Source organism: Hirundo rustica, chromosome 2, assembly GCF_015227805.2.
Source record: "Hirundo rustica isolate bHirRus1 chromosome 2, bHirRus1.pri.v3, whole genome shotgun sequence".
Lineage (NCBI taxonomy): Eukaryota > Metazoa > Chordata > Aves > Passeriformes > Hirundinidae > Hirundo > Hirundo rustica.
This window is the reverse complement of record NC_053451.1, coordinates 87,880,323-87,896,293: the sequence shown is the minus strand read 5'-3', so window position 1 is coordinate 87,896,293 and position 15,971 is coordinate 87,880,323. Positions and strand designations below refer to the sequence as shown.

Sequence of the window (15,971 nt, the reverse complement as noted above, 5' to 3'; positions counted from 1 at the left end):
ACTGATAAAGCCTTAATGGCCAGATTTTCTACTCTGATAGGCTGGACTGATGCATTTCTACCATCTGTACAGGCTTCATCCTTCCTCTGCACACACAAGCATGTTAAGTGACAATTAGCATAAAAGCAGCCACAAATGCTTACGGTAGGGTAATCCATTAATATCCAGTTTGGCTAAATCACAGACATTCTGTTTCCTCACAGTACGTATGCTGTTTCCCTTGTTGCTGCATTAACACACATTGCTGAAAGTAGAACTGATGTGAACTCTGCTGGCAAAGCACTCAGGAATCCATATTTCCTCTCGCACTCAAACAAACCAGTGTTCATGGTAATAATTCATCACTTAGAAAAGACCCAAGTTACAAATAGAAAATCTTTGAATATTTGCCAACTGTTACTGTTGGTTTCTTGTTCCAAATTACCATAATGCAGATGAGCTCCAGGGCTCCAGGCTCCGTAAGGCTGACAAACATATATTGTAGCAACGGCTTCCTAGACAGCAAGTTCACCATCTGGAAAGCCTTTCTGAGGTCTTTGCTGAAAGTGCAGGGTGGCCTAGAGATTATGGAGTGGATGTATTCTATCCTGTGTGGATGTCCTGTTCATGCCTAAATTTTAAGCGGCTTTAGCTGTCCTCTTACAGGGAATGCTGAGCTTCCCTAGAGGTCCATGAGGGCATTGGTGGGTTTAAAGTCATCCAGAGCTTTCCCCATCCTGTTCAGTAAAGTCTAGGCACCTCAGCTGAGTAGACACAAACCCTACCAGAGGGGAGGATGAGATCTAAAAGCGCTGTGTCAAGCTGTTTGCGATACCCAGAGCTTCCACTACAAGACACCTACCTCCAGAAGGTCACTGTCTAGAGTGTCCTTCAGCTTCCTTCTGTACAGCAGTGGAAGAACACTGTTAGCGGAATCCTGCCTCTTCTGAAGGCAACAGCAAGTTTTCCAGAGGTGCACTTCCAGCTGCTGCTCTGTGGAAACTGAGGGTGAGGTCTTTGTCAGCAGCAAATGAGTGATGTGTAATGCTCATGTGCATGGACTAGGTCAGGACCCATCCAAAACCCACTCAACGCAATGAGCAGCACATCAGGCAACACCTAAACAGCCTGACCAAAATAAGAATTTCTCACATTTTTTTTCAGAAGGAATAGGTTGATTTTGGCTTAACACAGCTCATTAAAACGTAATGGAGAAAAAGATATCCAGTCACATTCAACCTCTGCGCCTCCTTGTCTGCTAGGCAACATAAACTCTTGTGTAGACAGCTATTAGCATCCAGTGACACACAAGAGGAGCAGCATCTGTACATTCACTAGGCCAAGAATTCGAGTTCAAGGTGATTAAAGTGTAGTAGCATACCCTCTGAATCCATGGTAGAGCTACACAGAAGTCTTACACTGGAGTGCAGCTCTCAGGTTACTCAGAAAACATTAATTAAAGCAAACAACATCAGCTGTACTATTTTTTGGTGGCGGGGTAGAAAGGAGGGAGGAGGACTGGGCCTGATTCAGCAGTTCCACCTCACCTACCAGCAGCCTGCCTCCCACTGTCTGTGCTATGTAGCTAAGTTGTGTTGGGCAGATAGATTCTTTTGGACCCAAGATGGGGATCATCACAAGCTAGGATACCAGGATCCACGTGATTCATAAGGAAATGTGAAGAGGCATCCCTTGGGCCTCTGATGCTTCTCAAGGGTAGAGGTTTGGTACTTGACTTCTCCTGGCACTGAGTGCCTAAGCCAACATAGCAAAATGGGCTTCCCCAGCCCCCACTTAAAGAAGCTAAAGATCAAATCCTTAATGTATCAAAATGAATGCAAACCAAAATATCCATTGGCAGAACTGTGGCCTGGTCACTGCCTTACTGTCTCCTGCTGATGCTGTTTTGTGTTTTGTATGAAATAAGTACTGTTCCTGGAGCAGAGTTTTGGAGCAAGTGCATGTTGTATGGAGTGCACTCTCAACAGAAGAGCTGTAGGGCCCTAGAGAAATCCTTTCCATTGCTCCAGGATCTGCTGTCCCTGCTAAAGCCTGTGTCCTCTAAGCCTCTCCTCTTGCGGAGTTCCTCTGCCTGACATTTCTGGAGCACGTGTCAGTGACGAGAAAAGTCAAGTCAGGATTGACCCCCTGCTTGCAAATGCTCCAGCAGTGCCCCTGCATCCCTGTGGTTGCCTCCACAGCTGTCAGTGTGTGGCAGGAGCGGTCAGTGTTAGCAATGAATAAAGGATTGATGTGTCACATCTGAGCAGTTTTCATGCTGACCCATTTCTGATGTCATTTTCTTCTTCTCTTTTAAAGGGAAAAGTGATGTGGAGCCAAAGACCCCAGAGAAAAGCGCAACCCATACATCGTAAGTCACATTTGCGTTTAAGATTGGAGAAGGCAGCTGTGTTTTTATCTGATTTGTTGGGCAAAATAAAATTTGTTTGTTTTCATTAAGATAAAGCTTTTTCACTGATGCTTTTCGTAAAACGGCTTTTTAGATAATGACTAAACATTAATTTTTTCCTAGAACTTCTGCATGCCAGTAAGTCAGCAATCTTTGCAAGTGAAATGGCTCCATATCACACTGAATAGATATGAGATTATTTTTGTGGGTGTGCAAGGCTGGCCTTTAGAACCTTACTTCAACATTACCTTAATGCTGCTGGAATTTGTCACACTTGCTAAAAAACATCATGTCACATATGCCTTTGATGTACTGATGTAATTTTAAAAGACTGCAGTCTGCAGCTTCACCTCTGAATTACTTGAAATCCAATTACAGTTATCTCTGGTCTCTCACGATTTTGTTGATGTTTTTGAATTAACAAAAGAAGTCAAGAAATAGATAGGAACAGGCACTTGTAATATATCAGTGTTCACCTTCACTTTAGGGCAACAATAGAAGCTTTTAGCATTTTTTACTCTAGTATACAAAAGACTGAATTGTTTTGCCAACATAAACCAATCTATGAAACAGATGGGCTGCAAGTTAAAAAAATTAAAAAATAGCACCAGTCTTCCAAAGTAAGCGAGATAAGTGAATTCTTTTAATAACTACCAGGAGGGAGCATAATGAATTTCTGCAAAACCATTCACCTTTTTAATCCCATTTGAGAGAGGGAAGTTCTTGTAACAGTCAGTCATGTGAGTTTAAGAGTGCATCTGGCCCATAATTTATGTTTTCTGATTCCTGTTATTTAAATTCAGGACATTATATCACGTAAATCTCACGAGGTGTCACCATTTGTTACATGGCCAAAAGTAGTCACAGAAGGAGGTACAATAACAGTGATTTATTGTGGGACATTTCGATTTCTGCTGCAAATACGCATTAAAAATCTTCTGGAAATTAATCTAGAAAAAGATTTGACACGGTGTAAGAAATGGCTTGTCCTGCAGACTGTGTTGTGGAATGTAATTATAGTATGCAAGCACATTTAGGCAAACTTATTAAATGAATTAAGCATTAGCAACCTTATGCCTTCTGATAGTATGATTGCTGGGGATGTTTAATAGAATTATTTCAATAATTACCATTTTTAAAAATAATATTGCAATAAAGACCAAAAGAAGAAGGGTTTTAATGCCATCTGGAGGTATTTTGGAGAAATGAACACATTTATTTTTACTGATATTTAGCAATATGTAAAACATAAGCCATCCTCCACAGGTTTTTTGGTTTTTTTTGGTTTTTTTTGCTAGTTAGCATTTTATTGAAGAATGTTCTTTTCTTCTCCTTCATCAGATTGAAATCCTGTAAGATTTCTGAACCACAACAGTGGTATCTCTGAACCCAAAATATGGGTTCAGAGGTACACCCCAATATGGTTGGAGTTTGGTTTTGAGACTACATACTGGGTGATACAGTGTGTCAGAATCTGGTTTGGTGTGAAAGGTTCCTTGCCTAATAAGAGATCTAGGTACCTTCTGGAACTGTGCTGTCTACTAGATAGAGTATATTTATAATGCTTATCTTTAAATTGTTACTACATTCTAAGGCTACCCCACAGCATACACTGGTTCCCAGAACAATTTTTAGAGGCAGAAACACGTGGTTACTGTTGATAAATGACAGCTTTCAGGAACGAAAAGCCCCTCTAGTTAGAGAAATTCCATAGAAATGGAGGCAGGAGAGAAAAAAGGAGATGAGAAGAAGGGAACCAACAAGTGCTGTGTCAAAAGAGAAGGAAGAAAGTGAGAGGGATACAGTTAAGAAGTAGGAAAAGGAATTGCAAATGTTGGGGTTTTGGAAAGAGATACAAAACTGAGAATTGTAGAAGAGAAAACCAGAAATCAAAAACTGAAGACAAGTAAAAGGCATTAGCAAACTAAAGATGTACATGTCGCTCAATAGAGAATCTGTGAGTGTTAGTGAAGGAAAGTAGCGCCAATGCCCCAGTTATCTTTATGCTGCCCTGCTGTTGGCCTTCCCTGGGTTTCTTCTCTTTTCCACCATCTTCTAGGACAGCTTTTTATCCCTGGTGTCTCAGGCAGTCACGAATACAGAATTCCTCTGCTCTTTTGGCGCCTGTGCACACGGAGCACAGCCAGGAGAACCTGCAGTGCGCACCTGCACATGGATGTGCGAGCCTGTGTGCCTGGTCTGTCTGCAGATGGATGTTCTCTTCCCTGATGCACGTGGAGAAGACCATGCCTGGGCAAGAGCTCCAGCAGTGCCCAGCTGGGAGCCTCAGGGCTGTGCAAGGGGCTCGAATGCAGCCAGGGGTTCCTGTGGGTAAAAGGGCTGTACTCTCTTGCAAGGTGTCACTCCCCTGAGAACATCAAAGGAGCCCAGGTGGCATGTCCTGGCAGGGGTGCTAAAAGGGAGCAACACTGATGTAGGAGAGAGATGGCATGTTCAGGCCTGACTAGGAGAAACTGTGGATGCACCTCACTGTGAATCAGCGTTTCCTTGTGAAAATGGAACAAACAACAACAACAACAACAAAAAACCTATAAAGTCATGTTTGCCTGGAGGAAAACTACAGAAAAAATGGGGAGGATTAAATTAATGTTTTTTTCTTGAAAATGTCTTTTTTATTTTCCTCAGGCATGTTACAAGCCTCACATTCTAGCCAAGCTTATATGATTCAATGGCAGTTAATTCATCCCTGGTGCAGATATACTACCTCCATCCAAACATTATTTATGCAGCTTCAGAGGACAGGTTGATTACTCTCCTGAATCAGGCAGTGAGGCGTCTGTGAACCAAGCATTAACATGACATCTCCCCTCGAGATAACTCTCATGCCTTGCCCACCAGGCTCCAGATCCTCAAAAACAAACACAACCCTGAGAGCTGGAGCCCCAGGACCAGAGGTGCTGCCTGTAACCTCTGAGAGCACAGAAACTGAGAGAGCAGGATGTGTAGTGCTCTGTTCAGAAGCTTTGGGTACAGGAATCATTTGGAACAGCATCATGCTAGGGGCTTTTCTTGTATGTCTGACTCCCTAGATAGACTCATTACGACATAGCTCTCCACTGATAATAATATTAAACATTAAAAAAATAGTAGGCGCTAGATGATGCATATTAATTGATGCAGCATCCTAATGAGGCAGATGAATAAGGGCAGTTATTGCAAAGCTAAGGATAAGAGAGATGGATTTAGGAAAATAAGACTGATGCAAAAGTGGGAAGGAAATCTAAGCAGAGCTGTATCGTTTTGCACAGTATTCCTACGACTTTCACTGCCTTGGCATTCAGCATACACACCTGAGCTGGCACTGAAGAATTGCAATAAAAGGTGCAAACAGTACAGAAGTGTTAAGCTGTCTGGAGTCTTCCCCAGTTGATTCATGTTGCTTGTAATTGAATGCTTTTAAAGCCATGAGCATGCTGTATTTGAAGGGGTTTTGTTGTCGTTTTACTCAATATATATAGCTCTCTATGGGTCATATGGTTATAGCTCTGCTGAGCATTTCCAAACTTTTAGGAATGATCAGAAATATCTAGTGATGTTTTGTTCTTTTGGTTTTGTCATCAGAGGGTCAATTTTCAAAGGTCAGAAAACTTTTACAAATTTTGTTAGAAATATCTAAGTTTTATTAAAATCTTTTCCCCCTCTGGTTTTACCACCACAGTCTGGAGGGCCACATTAAGACATGGCTATGGATGAAGAAAGATTGGTCTTTGATTCTTTAATATTTGCAGTTACAGGATTTTAGTCTTTGACAATCTATGTGTCCTTTCAGTAAGCCTCAGATTGTTGCAACTAAAACATTTAATTTTATAAAACTTCCCTGCAAGGCAAAATTATTCCAACCAGTGCACATGTTTCAGAGGACCTTGCAGGGTGACAGAAACTCCTCCCTGAGCGGGGGGTTTGGGATCTTCCATCTTCTCATGTGCAAAATATGACAATAATTAGAAAATGGCACAGATATACAAAGCGCTCAGCGTGACTCCCACTCTTGGAATGACTTTCCATGTACTGTCTGTTGTGATGTTCTTCCTTCAGTACCTTTGTGTTTGTAAATGAATTTCCAGTTCAGACTACCCAAGGTTAATCATGCCTGGCTGTGATTCACTGCTATGCATTTACCTCGACATTTCTAGTGCACTTGCTTAATGATATCAGGGCTAGCAGCTAGATGCCTCCGTGCTGTCTCTTTATTAACCCTCCCACAATTGTTTTCCTGCTGAGCTGCTCCAGATTTTTCCCTCCCTTTTTACAAGAGAATTAACTAAGATTGAAGGAGGCTTTTATAATTTATGGCAGTTGTGCAGGTTTTGTCCTTTGCTTATACTCTCTGAGAATCACAGCAATTGGGGGGGGTGTGTGTGTGTGTGTGTGTGCATGCGTGTGTGTGTGTTGGATTGTCTGCTTTTCCCAGCAGAAATAGCTGTTGGCTCTGTTCCTTCCCTGTACTGGTGCCCAGCATCACGTGCAGAATGGTTTGCTCAGGGGGATTTTCATTAACAGCACTGAAGTCAGCAGCTTCTGAGCTGCCCATTTGCAGACAGTAATGCTACAGTTTCTTGTCCATCCAATACCTGCTCATCATTCTTGCCACCCTGATTCTCCTTCAGGAAGGAAACATCATGTTGGAGCAACATCACTGCTGTTCTTGCTTGATTTGACACATTTGTGTTGGCATGAGCATTGCATGTTGGTTCTTTCTTCCTCACGTCTGTCTTGCTCCTTGTACCTTCAGAGTGGCTTACACAGCAGCCACTTATTACTTACACACAGCTTATTCAACAGCCAAAATCACCTGCTGGTTTCCTTTCTGCAATGGGAGAACTGAGGCAGTGGGGTTACGAGGTGCCAGCAGGGAACGGAGAGAACCAGTCTCAAATACAGGCGATCAGTTTGAGCAAGTGCTGCCAGCTCACCATCCAGCTCTTAGCCCTCAGGGAGCTCATCCTCTCACATCTGGCTGACATGTGGTCTGGACCTTAAGTCTCTCAGGCAACAGCTGCAACTTGATGGGACATTGGGAGTTGGAAGAGTAGCCTTCATCTCACCTCACTTCACTGAAAGCCCTGGTGCAAGTTATTTTAAGTTAACCTTGGGCTTTTCCCCAGCTAAAATAATTAGACCACCATGAAGACTATCTCATTAATATTTGTACAAAGTGTTGAAAAATGTAATGTCCTGTAAAAAAAGCTGAGGATTACTCACCCAGAACAGTAAAGGAAATGGGTAGAAGTTTAAGTTTTCAAAGACAGGCTTTGAAAGGGTAGAAAATGGTAAATGTCCTAAGGAGTGCAACATGTAGGGAGAAAGGAGAGCAGAAGCTGCTGCCTTCCCCTGGTGCCTGCAGACCTGATGATCAGTGGCAGCTCCTGCCCCATCACCGTTCTCCCATCCTCTCCCCAGAGTTTCAGTCTTGGGAGAGGGGTCACACAGTTTAAATTAGAAGGATTTGGCCTTAGTCTTGCTGAGCTGGAGGCAGAGATGGCAAATAGAGAAGGGACAAAGCATTCAAGCTGCAGAGGAAAAAACCCTCCAGCAGTACATCTTCAATATCCTTCTCTTTGTTTGCCAAAAGGACCATGATGGATCAAGTCAATTGAACCAGAAAATAGCTAACAGATGGGCCTGGAGGACAATGGAAGGGGTGAAATCCATGCTAGTGAGGAAGCTGGTTCCTAAAAAAAAGGGGCTGCACAAACTTTTATGGGACATAATCCACTTTTTAGCTTTCAGATTAAGATACTGGGGCAATATCCTTACCTCTCACAGCTCAGCTTGTGGGCATTTTAGATGGCAAGGACATCTGCAGCAGGCACATCAGCCAGTGATTTGGTGAAAACTCTTTTAGTAACTCTACAGGCTCTGTCCACTGCTGTCCTGGAGCATATCAATCTGCTCATGAGCCACAGATGACCCTGCTCTGCTGAGAAGCACAACTTCTAAGGGATGGGAGCCAACATGAAATAGCACACTTTATGATAATTTCTTTTTTTTTTTTTTTTTTTTGTTTCTAAAAACTTCTATATGTCAATGGCTTTTAATTTATATCTGTGATGTTTCTGAGAGAAGCCTTGCAGTCCCTGAAAAAAAAAAAAAAAAAAAAAAAGTAAGAAAGAAAACAACCCCCTACTATGATGAATGAAGGCAGTGTTTTTCACAGTGATGGAGGTCTTTAAAACTGCAGAAGTGAAAGTCTAGTGTTTATCCATGAACTAAGTCTCTGGCAGAAGAAGAAGGCTGGTTTCATTGCACTATTCCACCTGTTTACTTGAGCCTCAGCTTGCAGAGCTAACCCCTAACACTGCCAGATTCTCACTCTGCTCAGCCAGTCCAGCAAGGGTGGCTAAAATTTTTAAACCCCCTCCTCAGCTCTCCCAATTTCCATTAAAAAGTTCCTCTTTTCTGCCCTCTCCCCATAAATATTACCCTTAGTCCACATACAGAGTGTTTCTCTGTGTGTTATATATATAAACTGTTAAAAATACAATTCTACTATAACTTCCCACTCCCAAAACCAAAGCGATTTCACCTGTGGGACGTATCAGAATCACTGTGGTATTGTCACAATGCTGATGTGAACCTTTCCTGCCAATTCCTAACCCTTTCTGAGTGCAGATTTTTTTGAGTTTACAGAGCACAATGCTGCTGATAGTTCACAAAAAAAAAAAAACCAACCCTATTGTAAGTTGATATCAAGAAGTCTATTTCCTTCAAATGCTACAAAGACGTTTTCTTGGGAGACATTTGCTCACACACGTCTTGACTGAATCTGTCTTTAAGGTCTACAAAGTTAAGGAGAAGACTAAATTTGTATTACTGTGTTTTTGGGTTTTTTGCCAGGTGAAAAATATAGACACATAGTAGTCAAAGTTGATACAAGTAAAAATAATCTTTAAAAAGCACCTACAGTCATAGAAAGATCTCAAAACCATGATCTCCCTGAAGGAAGATGAGTTGGAGCTGATTTGTTTGGTTTAGAAAGAAAACATATGGAAACCCAATCTAACCTTAATTGCAGCTGTGGTTTTCCTAGGACAAAATTGAGCTTCTGTTGATATCTAGTCAGACCAAAAAAAGCATTATCTGAGATGTCAACAAAAATGGGGATAGGTGAATGCTAAATAAAAGTACTACTGATGGCTGCAGAAGTTTTGTTTGATTTAGATGGGGTGAGATAGGGCTTTCACTGTCCTATTTTTAAATGCTATACCTTTTACTATATATCTTTTACCAGATATAACAAATAGCTTGCATTAACCACCCTTATGACTCAATGCAGAGTTTTATTTATAAAGTACCCTTGTTACAGGCCCTCTTGTGTAGCACCTTCACCTTTACTGTCTATCTGTACTCTGCACACTGTAGGGAAAAATAATTAGTTGCAGAAAGCTGCCCTCATTTTGATGCCATCCTTGGCTCAAAGCTGAAGGGAAAGTGGTTTTATGCAAGAGAAACCTTCACTCCAAATCAGCAGCTTTTGTCCTATTGGAAAACTTGCTATAATGCAGGGCACTTCTAATTTTATACCAAGTAAAAAAATGCTTCTGTATCACTAGTGTTCATTGGATGCCATTTAGAATAAAGCTGACCAACTTAACCGGATAAAATATCATCATGCTTGAGGAAATGTTTTCCTGTATTACACTGGAAGCGCATTATTTTTCTCTTAGGCATGGTTTTCCTTGGACTTTGTCATTTGCAAGGGACTAATTAGGAATTTTGTGTGTATTATGTATTAGCTCAGGATACGGTGGTTAGAGAAGGGTTGCCAGGAAAATCAGGAGATGCAAGTACCCGGGAAGAATTCCATTTCATTGGAAATGCCTCCAAGAAGGCAGACACCATCGACCGCGCTCTATGTTTTTTCTCTCTGAAGAAAACGATAAATGGAAGCTCAGCGTCTCGCACGTTGGAGTCGCGGTGTGTGTGGTGGTGGTTTTTGCTGGGCTAAAATTCCTGGTTGCCAGGGTAACACATTTTGGAAATTCTCTACTCTGGGCGAAAGCCGCTGCAACTTGAAACCTGCCGTAGCTGATGCTTGGCAGGGGCACCGCCACTGCTGGGTGTGGGGGGCTGCTGGCTTTGCCCAGGGGTTTGGGGCAGGGAAACAAAACAGGTCCAAAAGAAGAATGATTGGGAGCATTCGATACTTCCAGGATGCCATAACTTGATTCTTTTCTCCACACCATGTCAGCCAAAAGATGGGGGGGGCAGGGGGGGTGGTGTTACCTCATCTCAGGGCTCAATTGCTGGGTGATGGGAAGGGGAGAGGTGTGTGTGTGCCTGGAGGGTGGGGAGAGGAGGAGGGTGAGAGGGGAGGAAAGAGAGATACAGGGTTCTGGCCACCCGCCAAGAAAAATAACTAACATTTTGCAAAAGAGAAATCCTAAGACTGAGGTCATAGTATGGAAAAAGTCTGTTTCACAGACTCTTGAGCCTGAATACAGGCCAAGTTTTTTAGGTTTTTTTTTTTTTTTTTCCCCTAAATGCAGGCATCCTATTAACATTTGAACACTAAAGCTCGTCCAGGAATGGAAAGATTTTGGAATCTGAAGTGCCTTAGTTTTATACTTTATTGGTACACAGATATAATTTTTTAATAACAAGAAAATGAGATTCTGAATGAGAAGCTCCCTCATTTTGCTGTAAACTTACTTTATGACTATGAAGAACAAATTTAAGGAATCTAAAGAAGTGCCTATTTCTCCCACAGAGTGACCAACTCGAAAAAAAAGAGACAATTCAAGCTCGGTGGACAACTTTTTATTTGCCACACAAAATACAAAAGGATACTGAAACCTGAAATGATGATGAATTTTCCCGTGTGGAAAAGTCTGACTGTTCAGCCATGAATAGCTATGATTTTTTTAGACCTTTATAGTGTCAGGCTGGCAGTTTCATGACAAATTACTTTTCATACCTAACTAAACAAATTATTGAAGTTCTTCTGCCTTAATCTTTGGAATTGGATTAGAAGTCAGAGTGTGGATATTTTTTAACTGGGGAAAAAATAACCCTTTGGATTTGTTAGGATGTTATTGCAAGCAAGTTTTCTGGTCTTTGATTTGCTAAGCTACAACTGGAGTCTGCCTTCCTCAGGGTAAGAATATTTCCACATTATCATTTCACCTGTGGTATTTTAAGAGGGAGAATATTATATCTCAGCATGTATCTTGGCTTTGTGCATTCTGTTCTTTGTTTAGCATGCAGACAAGCTTCATCTCCCAAAAGAGATGTGGAATATATTTATCGGTAATTTTAGAATTGATGATAGATTTGACAAGCAAGCAGGGTGACACACTGAAGCTATCAAAGCTGGAGATGAATCAGGACAAAGGTTTGGATGAGGTATATTGTTCCTGAGATTCAAAAGGATTATACTTACTGATCATTCCAAAATCAGGGCGACTGTACCACTGACTTACAAAGATAAAAGCTAAGTTTTTCCAAAGGAAAAAAAAAAAAAACACAACCACATGGTTTGATTGGCCACAGACCTTTCATGGCAAAATAGTGCAATTACAGCTGGCATTTCTGCATGCTGATTTTTATTAGTTTTGTAAGATATTTTGTCAGGATTCATTTGTGCTGATTCCCCCTTTCATGGCATAAACTGTAAGCAATTCTCAGTAGAGAAAAGGAGTCTCTCGACATATTTCTTCAGAGACACACTCCAGGATGTGTGACAGCTCGGGTATACTAAATTAAAACAGAACTGATCTGTTACCTGATAAACACGTGAACTTACTGTATATTTAAATTGTATTAGAATTTAGTGCAATTATGGGTAAAAATCTAGTACATTCACCATCAGCTTTCCTACTGTCAAAGCAAAGCAGACAAATCAGCACAAATAATATATTAAAAGTATTTCATAACATGATACAGACAACGAATGAGCAAATTACCCTTTTTTGCCCAGCTTGATGACCAATTTTTGTGGCATTTAAGTGGGCATAGAGGGGGTCTTCTGCTCTGAAGTCCCCCAGGGAGATGAGGAAGGCATCCAGATGTGTGACCTGTCTTGATGGAGGCCAAATAGAGCAAAAGAGCAAGGAAAAGGTCTGGGGCTGGGAACCTCAGAATATCACAGAACATACCCTCAAAAACAATTTGTCATTGCTCTGGTTTATAGTGGTTTTAACTGTTGGTCTTAAGAAACAATTCAGGTCCCTTCTCACATGATTTTCCTTATAACATACAAAAATGTGATATGAGGCACAAACTTTAATACTTGTAGTAACTGTAAGCAACAGCAAATTCTATACACTTCTGTGGAAGAAACAATGAAGCCTTTTGCCAGAAACTGTTAAAAAAAATTGGATTTTTCTCTGTCACATGGGAAGATTTTGATCTCATAAATAATTATAGACAAGCATGATGCCTTTTAGCCGGACTTCTTTCAGTATTATTGTTTGAAAGACGAAGAATTCCTGTGGGTACCTAGATTTCTGCTTGTGCTGTGCTGCCCATCTCCAGTTCAGTTAAAAAGCAGCCTCAGTAAAGCGGGATGACTTGCATGTGTAGGAAGAAGGGCTTGCTGCAAAGTGACTGCACATGGCATGATCAGGGGAAAAGAAAACAGGGATGTGTGTTTGTCAGAGTGGGGGTCTGCTTCTCCTCGGTATCCCCCCAGCTGCCGTCAGCACGGTGAGCATCGCGTCCCGCAGCACGGCAATCCCGGCACAGCAATCCCGGCACGGCTCCGGTGAGCGAGGGCCCGGCTCCGAGACCAGGAAACGCACGGCCAACTTAGGACGGGTGTCCTGTCCTCTCCTGAAGAGTTTTACTCTTGCAGGCTTCGTATTCAAAAGAAACCTCTCCCTGAGCCTTTTGCACGTATTTCGTTGCTGTCTAGGAGCGGCTGGCTGATGCCACTCCTCAGCAGGCATGCTCTTGTGAGGAGCCCTGCAGCACCCACAGCAGCATCCTGTGACTGATGCTGAGGAGGCAGGAGTCAGGGACCAAATTGCCAGCTCTGAAGCCTGGGAGACAGTGGAATAAAGAGAGAAGGGGGAAGATCAGAGGTATGGTAACAGAAGACTTGTCATCCAGGATTTTAGTAGTTTCGTTACTATACGTAACATGTAAGACTAAACAAAATACAAAGACATACATAATACGTAAACAATGAGAGGCGGGCAGAAAGCTGGATGCTGAAGGTAAGATTTGTAGGAGGACCTATAATACTGATATTATTCAAAAGTTGTATATGTTTCCCTCAGACAAAAGTAAGTGGATTACTTAATAACCATCATCTCCATCTTTGTGAAAATATTATATAAAGCAACAGCCCTCCTTTTAAAATTATTTTGATTTATCTTTATCTAACAGAAATGGCCAAGTATCTCTTTAGCGTGATCCCATTTGGCTCAATGACGTTGCAGAGCTATGAATTGAGTTTGAGAAGAACAACTCTTTCCATGCACTGAAGAACATAAAAGCCAGGGTGCCTAGCTGCAAAGCAAATACCTTCTGCTCAAGCCGCTTATGTTTTTCTACTTGAAAGAATTTAAAATCTTATCTTATTTCTTTGCATGCTCTTGTCATCCACTCAGATTTTTATTCAAATAAATCCCTGGTTCTTTTCAAAGAATGTCTTCTGTATGAGTTGCATTAGCTTTAAAGACTCACCAAGAACAGCACAGTCCAGGCTGACACTCTCCCATCAGAGAAGGAACTGTATGAATCTTATCCTACAATTCTGCAGCTCAGTTAATTAAGTATTTGATGTCCTAAGAAGCTGCTGCCTCCCAAAGCCAAGGAGAGGAAGCTGCCAGACCCCATTTCCATCTTTGGCTACCAGACACAGTGACGTTCAGTGACATTCCATCCATCGCACCATGTTACACAACTCTTCCCCTCTCCCCAGCCCACAGCGTTGATGAAATTAAGTAGCACAAAAAATTAACCCCAGTGTTGTTGCAGTGCAGCTGGGTAATGTGTGGCCTCATTTGCTGCTGCAGGAGCATATGTGTTTGATGCTCTGTGAATGGGCAGAGGGGATCCCAGCAGAACAAACCTGGGGAACAGCCCCACAACCCTCCCCACTCTCCAGGTACCTTGGGCACCTTAGGCCCAAGGCAGAGTATGATTTCTGATTTCTCTTTCCCTGCCTTGTTACTTGCTGTCCATCCTCTGCCACCCACCACTTCTACTTTTTTTTCCTTAGTTTTCTTCCTTGCTGCAACCTCTCTGCTGTTTTCCTACCATCGCATTCCAGGTTTTGTCAAGATTCATCACCTGCAGCCTCATTTCAAATTGTTTTTCACCTGTGTGGGCACTCCTGGTTTCTTCTTCCTTACAAAACACGTCTCCTTGTCTCCTGAAAAACAGAAAAGAAATAACGAGACGTATGTAACAAGGGATACAAAAATACAACCGCAGTAGCTCAGCTTTCTGGATTAGTGCATATCATCATTTGCCTCCTTTCTCCCTTGATTTTTCCATCATGTCATCTCTGTTTAATGGTAAGAACTAACTTTTAACACCTTTGTCAGGTTCCCAGGCATTACCCCAATCTTCCTTTAGGGCACATAGTTTTTCATTACTTCTCTTTTAAGAATCACACAAGAAAAAGAAAATAGAGAGAGAGAGATTAATATGGAGAAAAGTTTTACTTAGCTACAAAATGTTTTCCTTTTATAACTTCAGGCATGATTGACAGATAGGTTTATTTAACCAAATTGCCTTTCCTGACAGTGTATTATTTAATGAGGGAGTTCTCTTTTTGGATTGCATAGGAAATGTGGAAGCATCTGAGAATTTCTGATGTGCTATTTACTCATCCATTATGTTGGGAATCAGTGTAATTTCAATGTCAGCAGTGGAATTAGTAACCATAACTGCTATCTGTCACAGAATAATCTATTTGGGGATTTTCTCAGCCAAACCAGGATATATCACCCACCCTTACAGCACAGAAGGAAGTTTTTAAAAATAAGTCAAATTTGAACATGTTTTTGTTTTGATTATCCCTTCCAGGCTAATGGTAAATGCACGTATTTTCGGGCTTTAATTCAGCATGGAGTCACTGATATGAAATCCTTCAGCAGCATAAATTATCCCTACTTTTTTTCCCATAATTTATTTCACTCATTTTCTCAAAAACTTCTGTCAAGGATGGCTCCCCACTGAAGTCCACGCTCTCTTCCTTTAAATAAATAAATAAATAAATAAATAAAATCCCTGTCAGTCTAGTTTCCAGAGATAATTAAAAAAAAAAAAAAAAAAAAAAAAAAAAAAAAAAAAAAAAAAAAAACCACCACCTTTTTGGCAGTAGCATGAATTTGGGCTGACTTAGTTCTGGTTTTGATGTTGTACTTCACCATCTGAGAGCAGGGGAGTACCTGAGCAGACAAATGGAATTACATGAGGGAGGCAGACAGGGCCCAAATCTGGTTTCACTCTCTTTAGGTTATGTGCAGCTTCACATAAGTAAATAACTGATAAATGAATAAAACCTTTCAACTGATACATTTGATAAGTACCAAGACTTTTTATACGACTCCAAAGTAAGGGGAGCAACTGTTAAATAAATTGCTTTTTAAATAAAACACATAAG

General features: G+C 41.4%; 1 protein-coding gene across 3 annotated transcripts in view; it reads left to right on the top strand.

The window, feature by feature from the left end:
* The window catches only part of AFF3 (ALF transcription elongation factor 3), a 329,088-nt gene that overhangs the window by 208,549 nt on the left and 104,568 nt on the right, over positions 1-15,971 (top strand). For all 3 annotated transcript variants that reach the window (XM_040055430.1, XM_040055428.1, XM_040055429.1), the window contains exon 7: positions 2,299-2,350. In XM_040055430.1, coding sequence (XP_039911364.1) covers positions 2,299-2,350 — 52 coding nt within the window. The remainder of the gene's footprint in view (positions 1-2,298; positions 2,351-15,971) is intronic.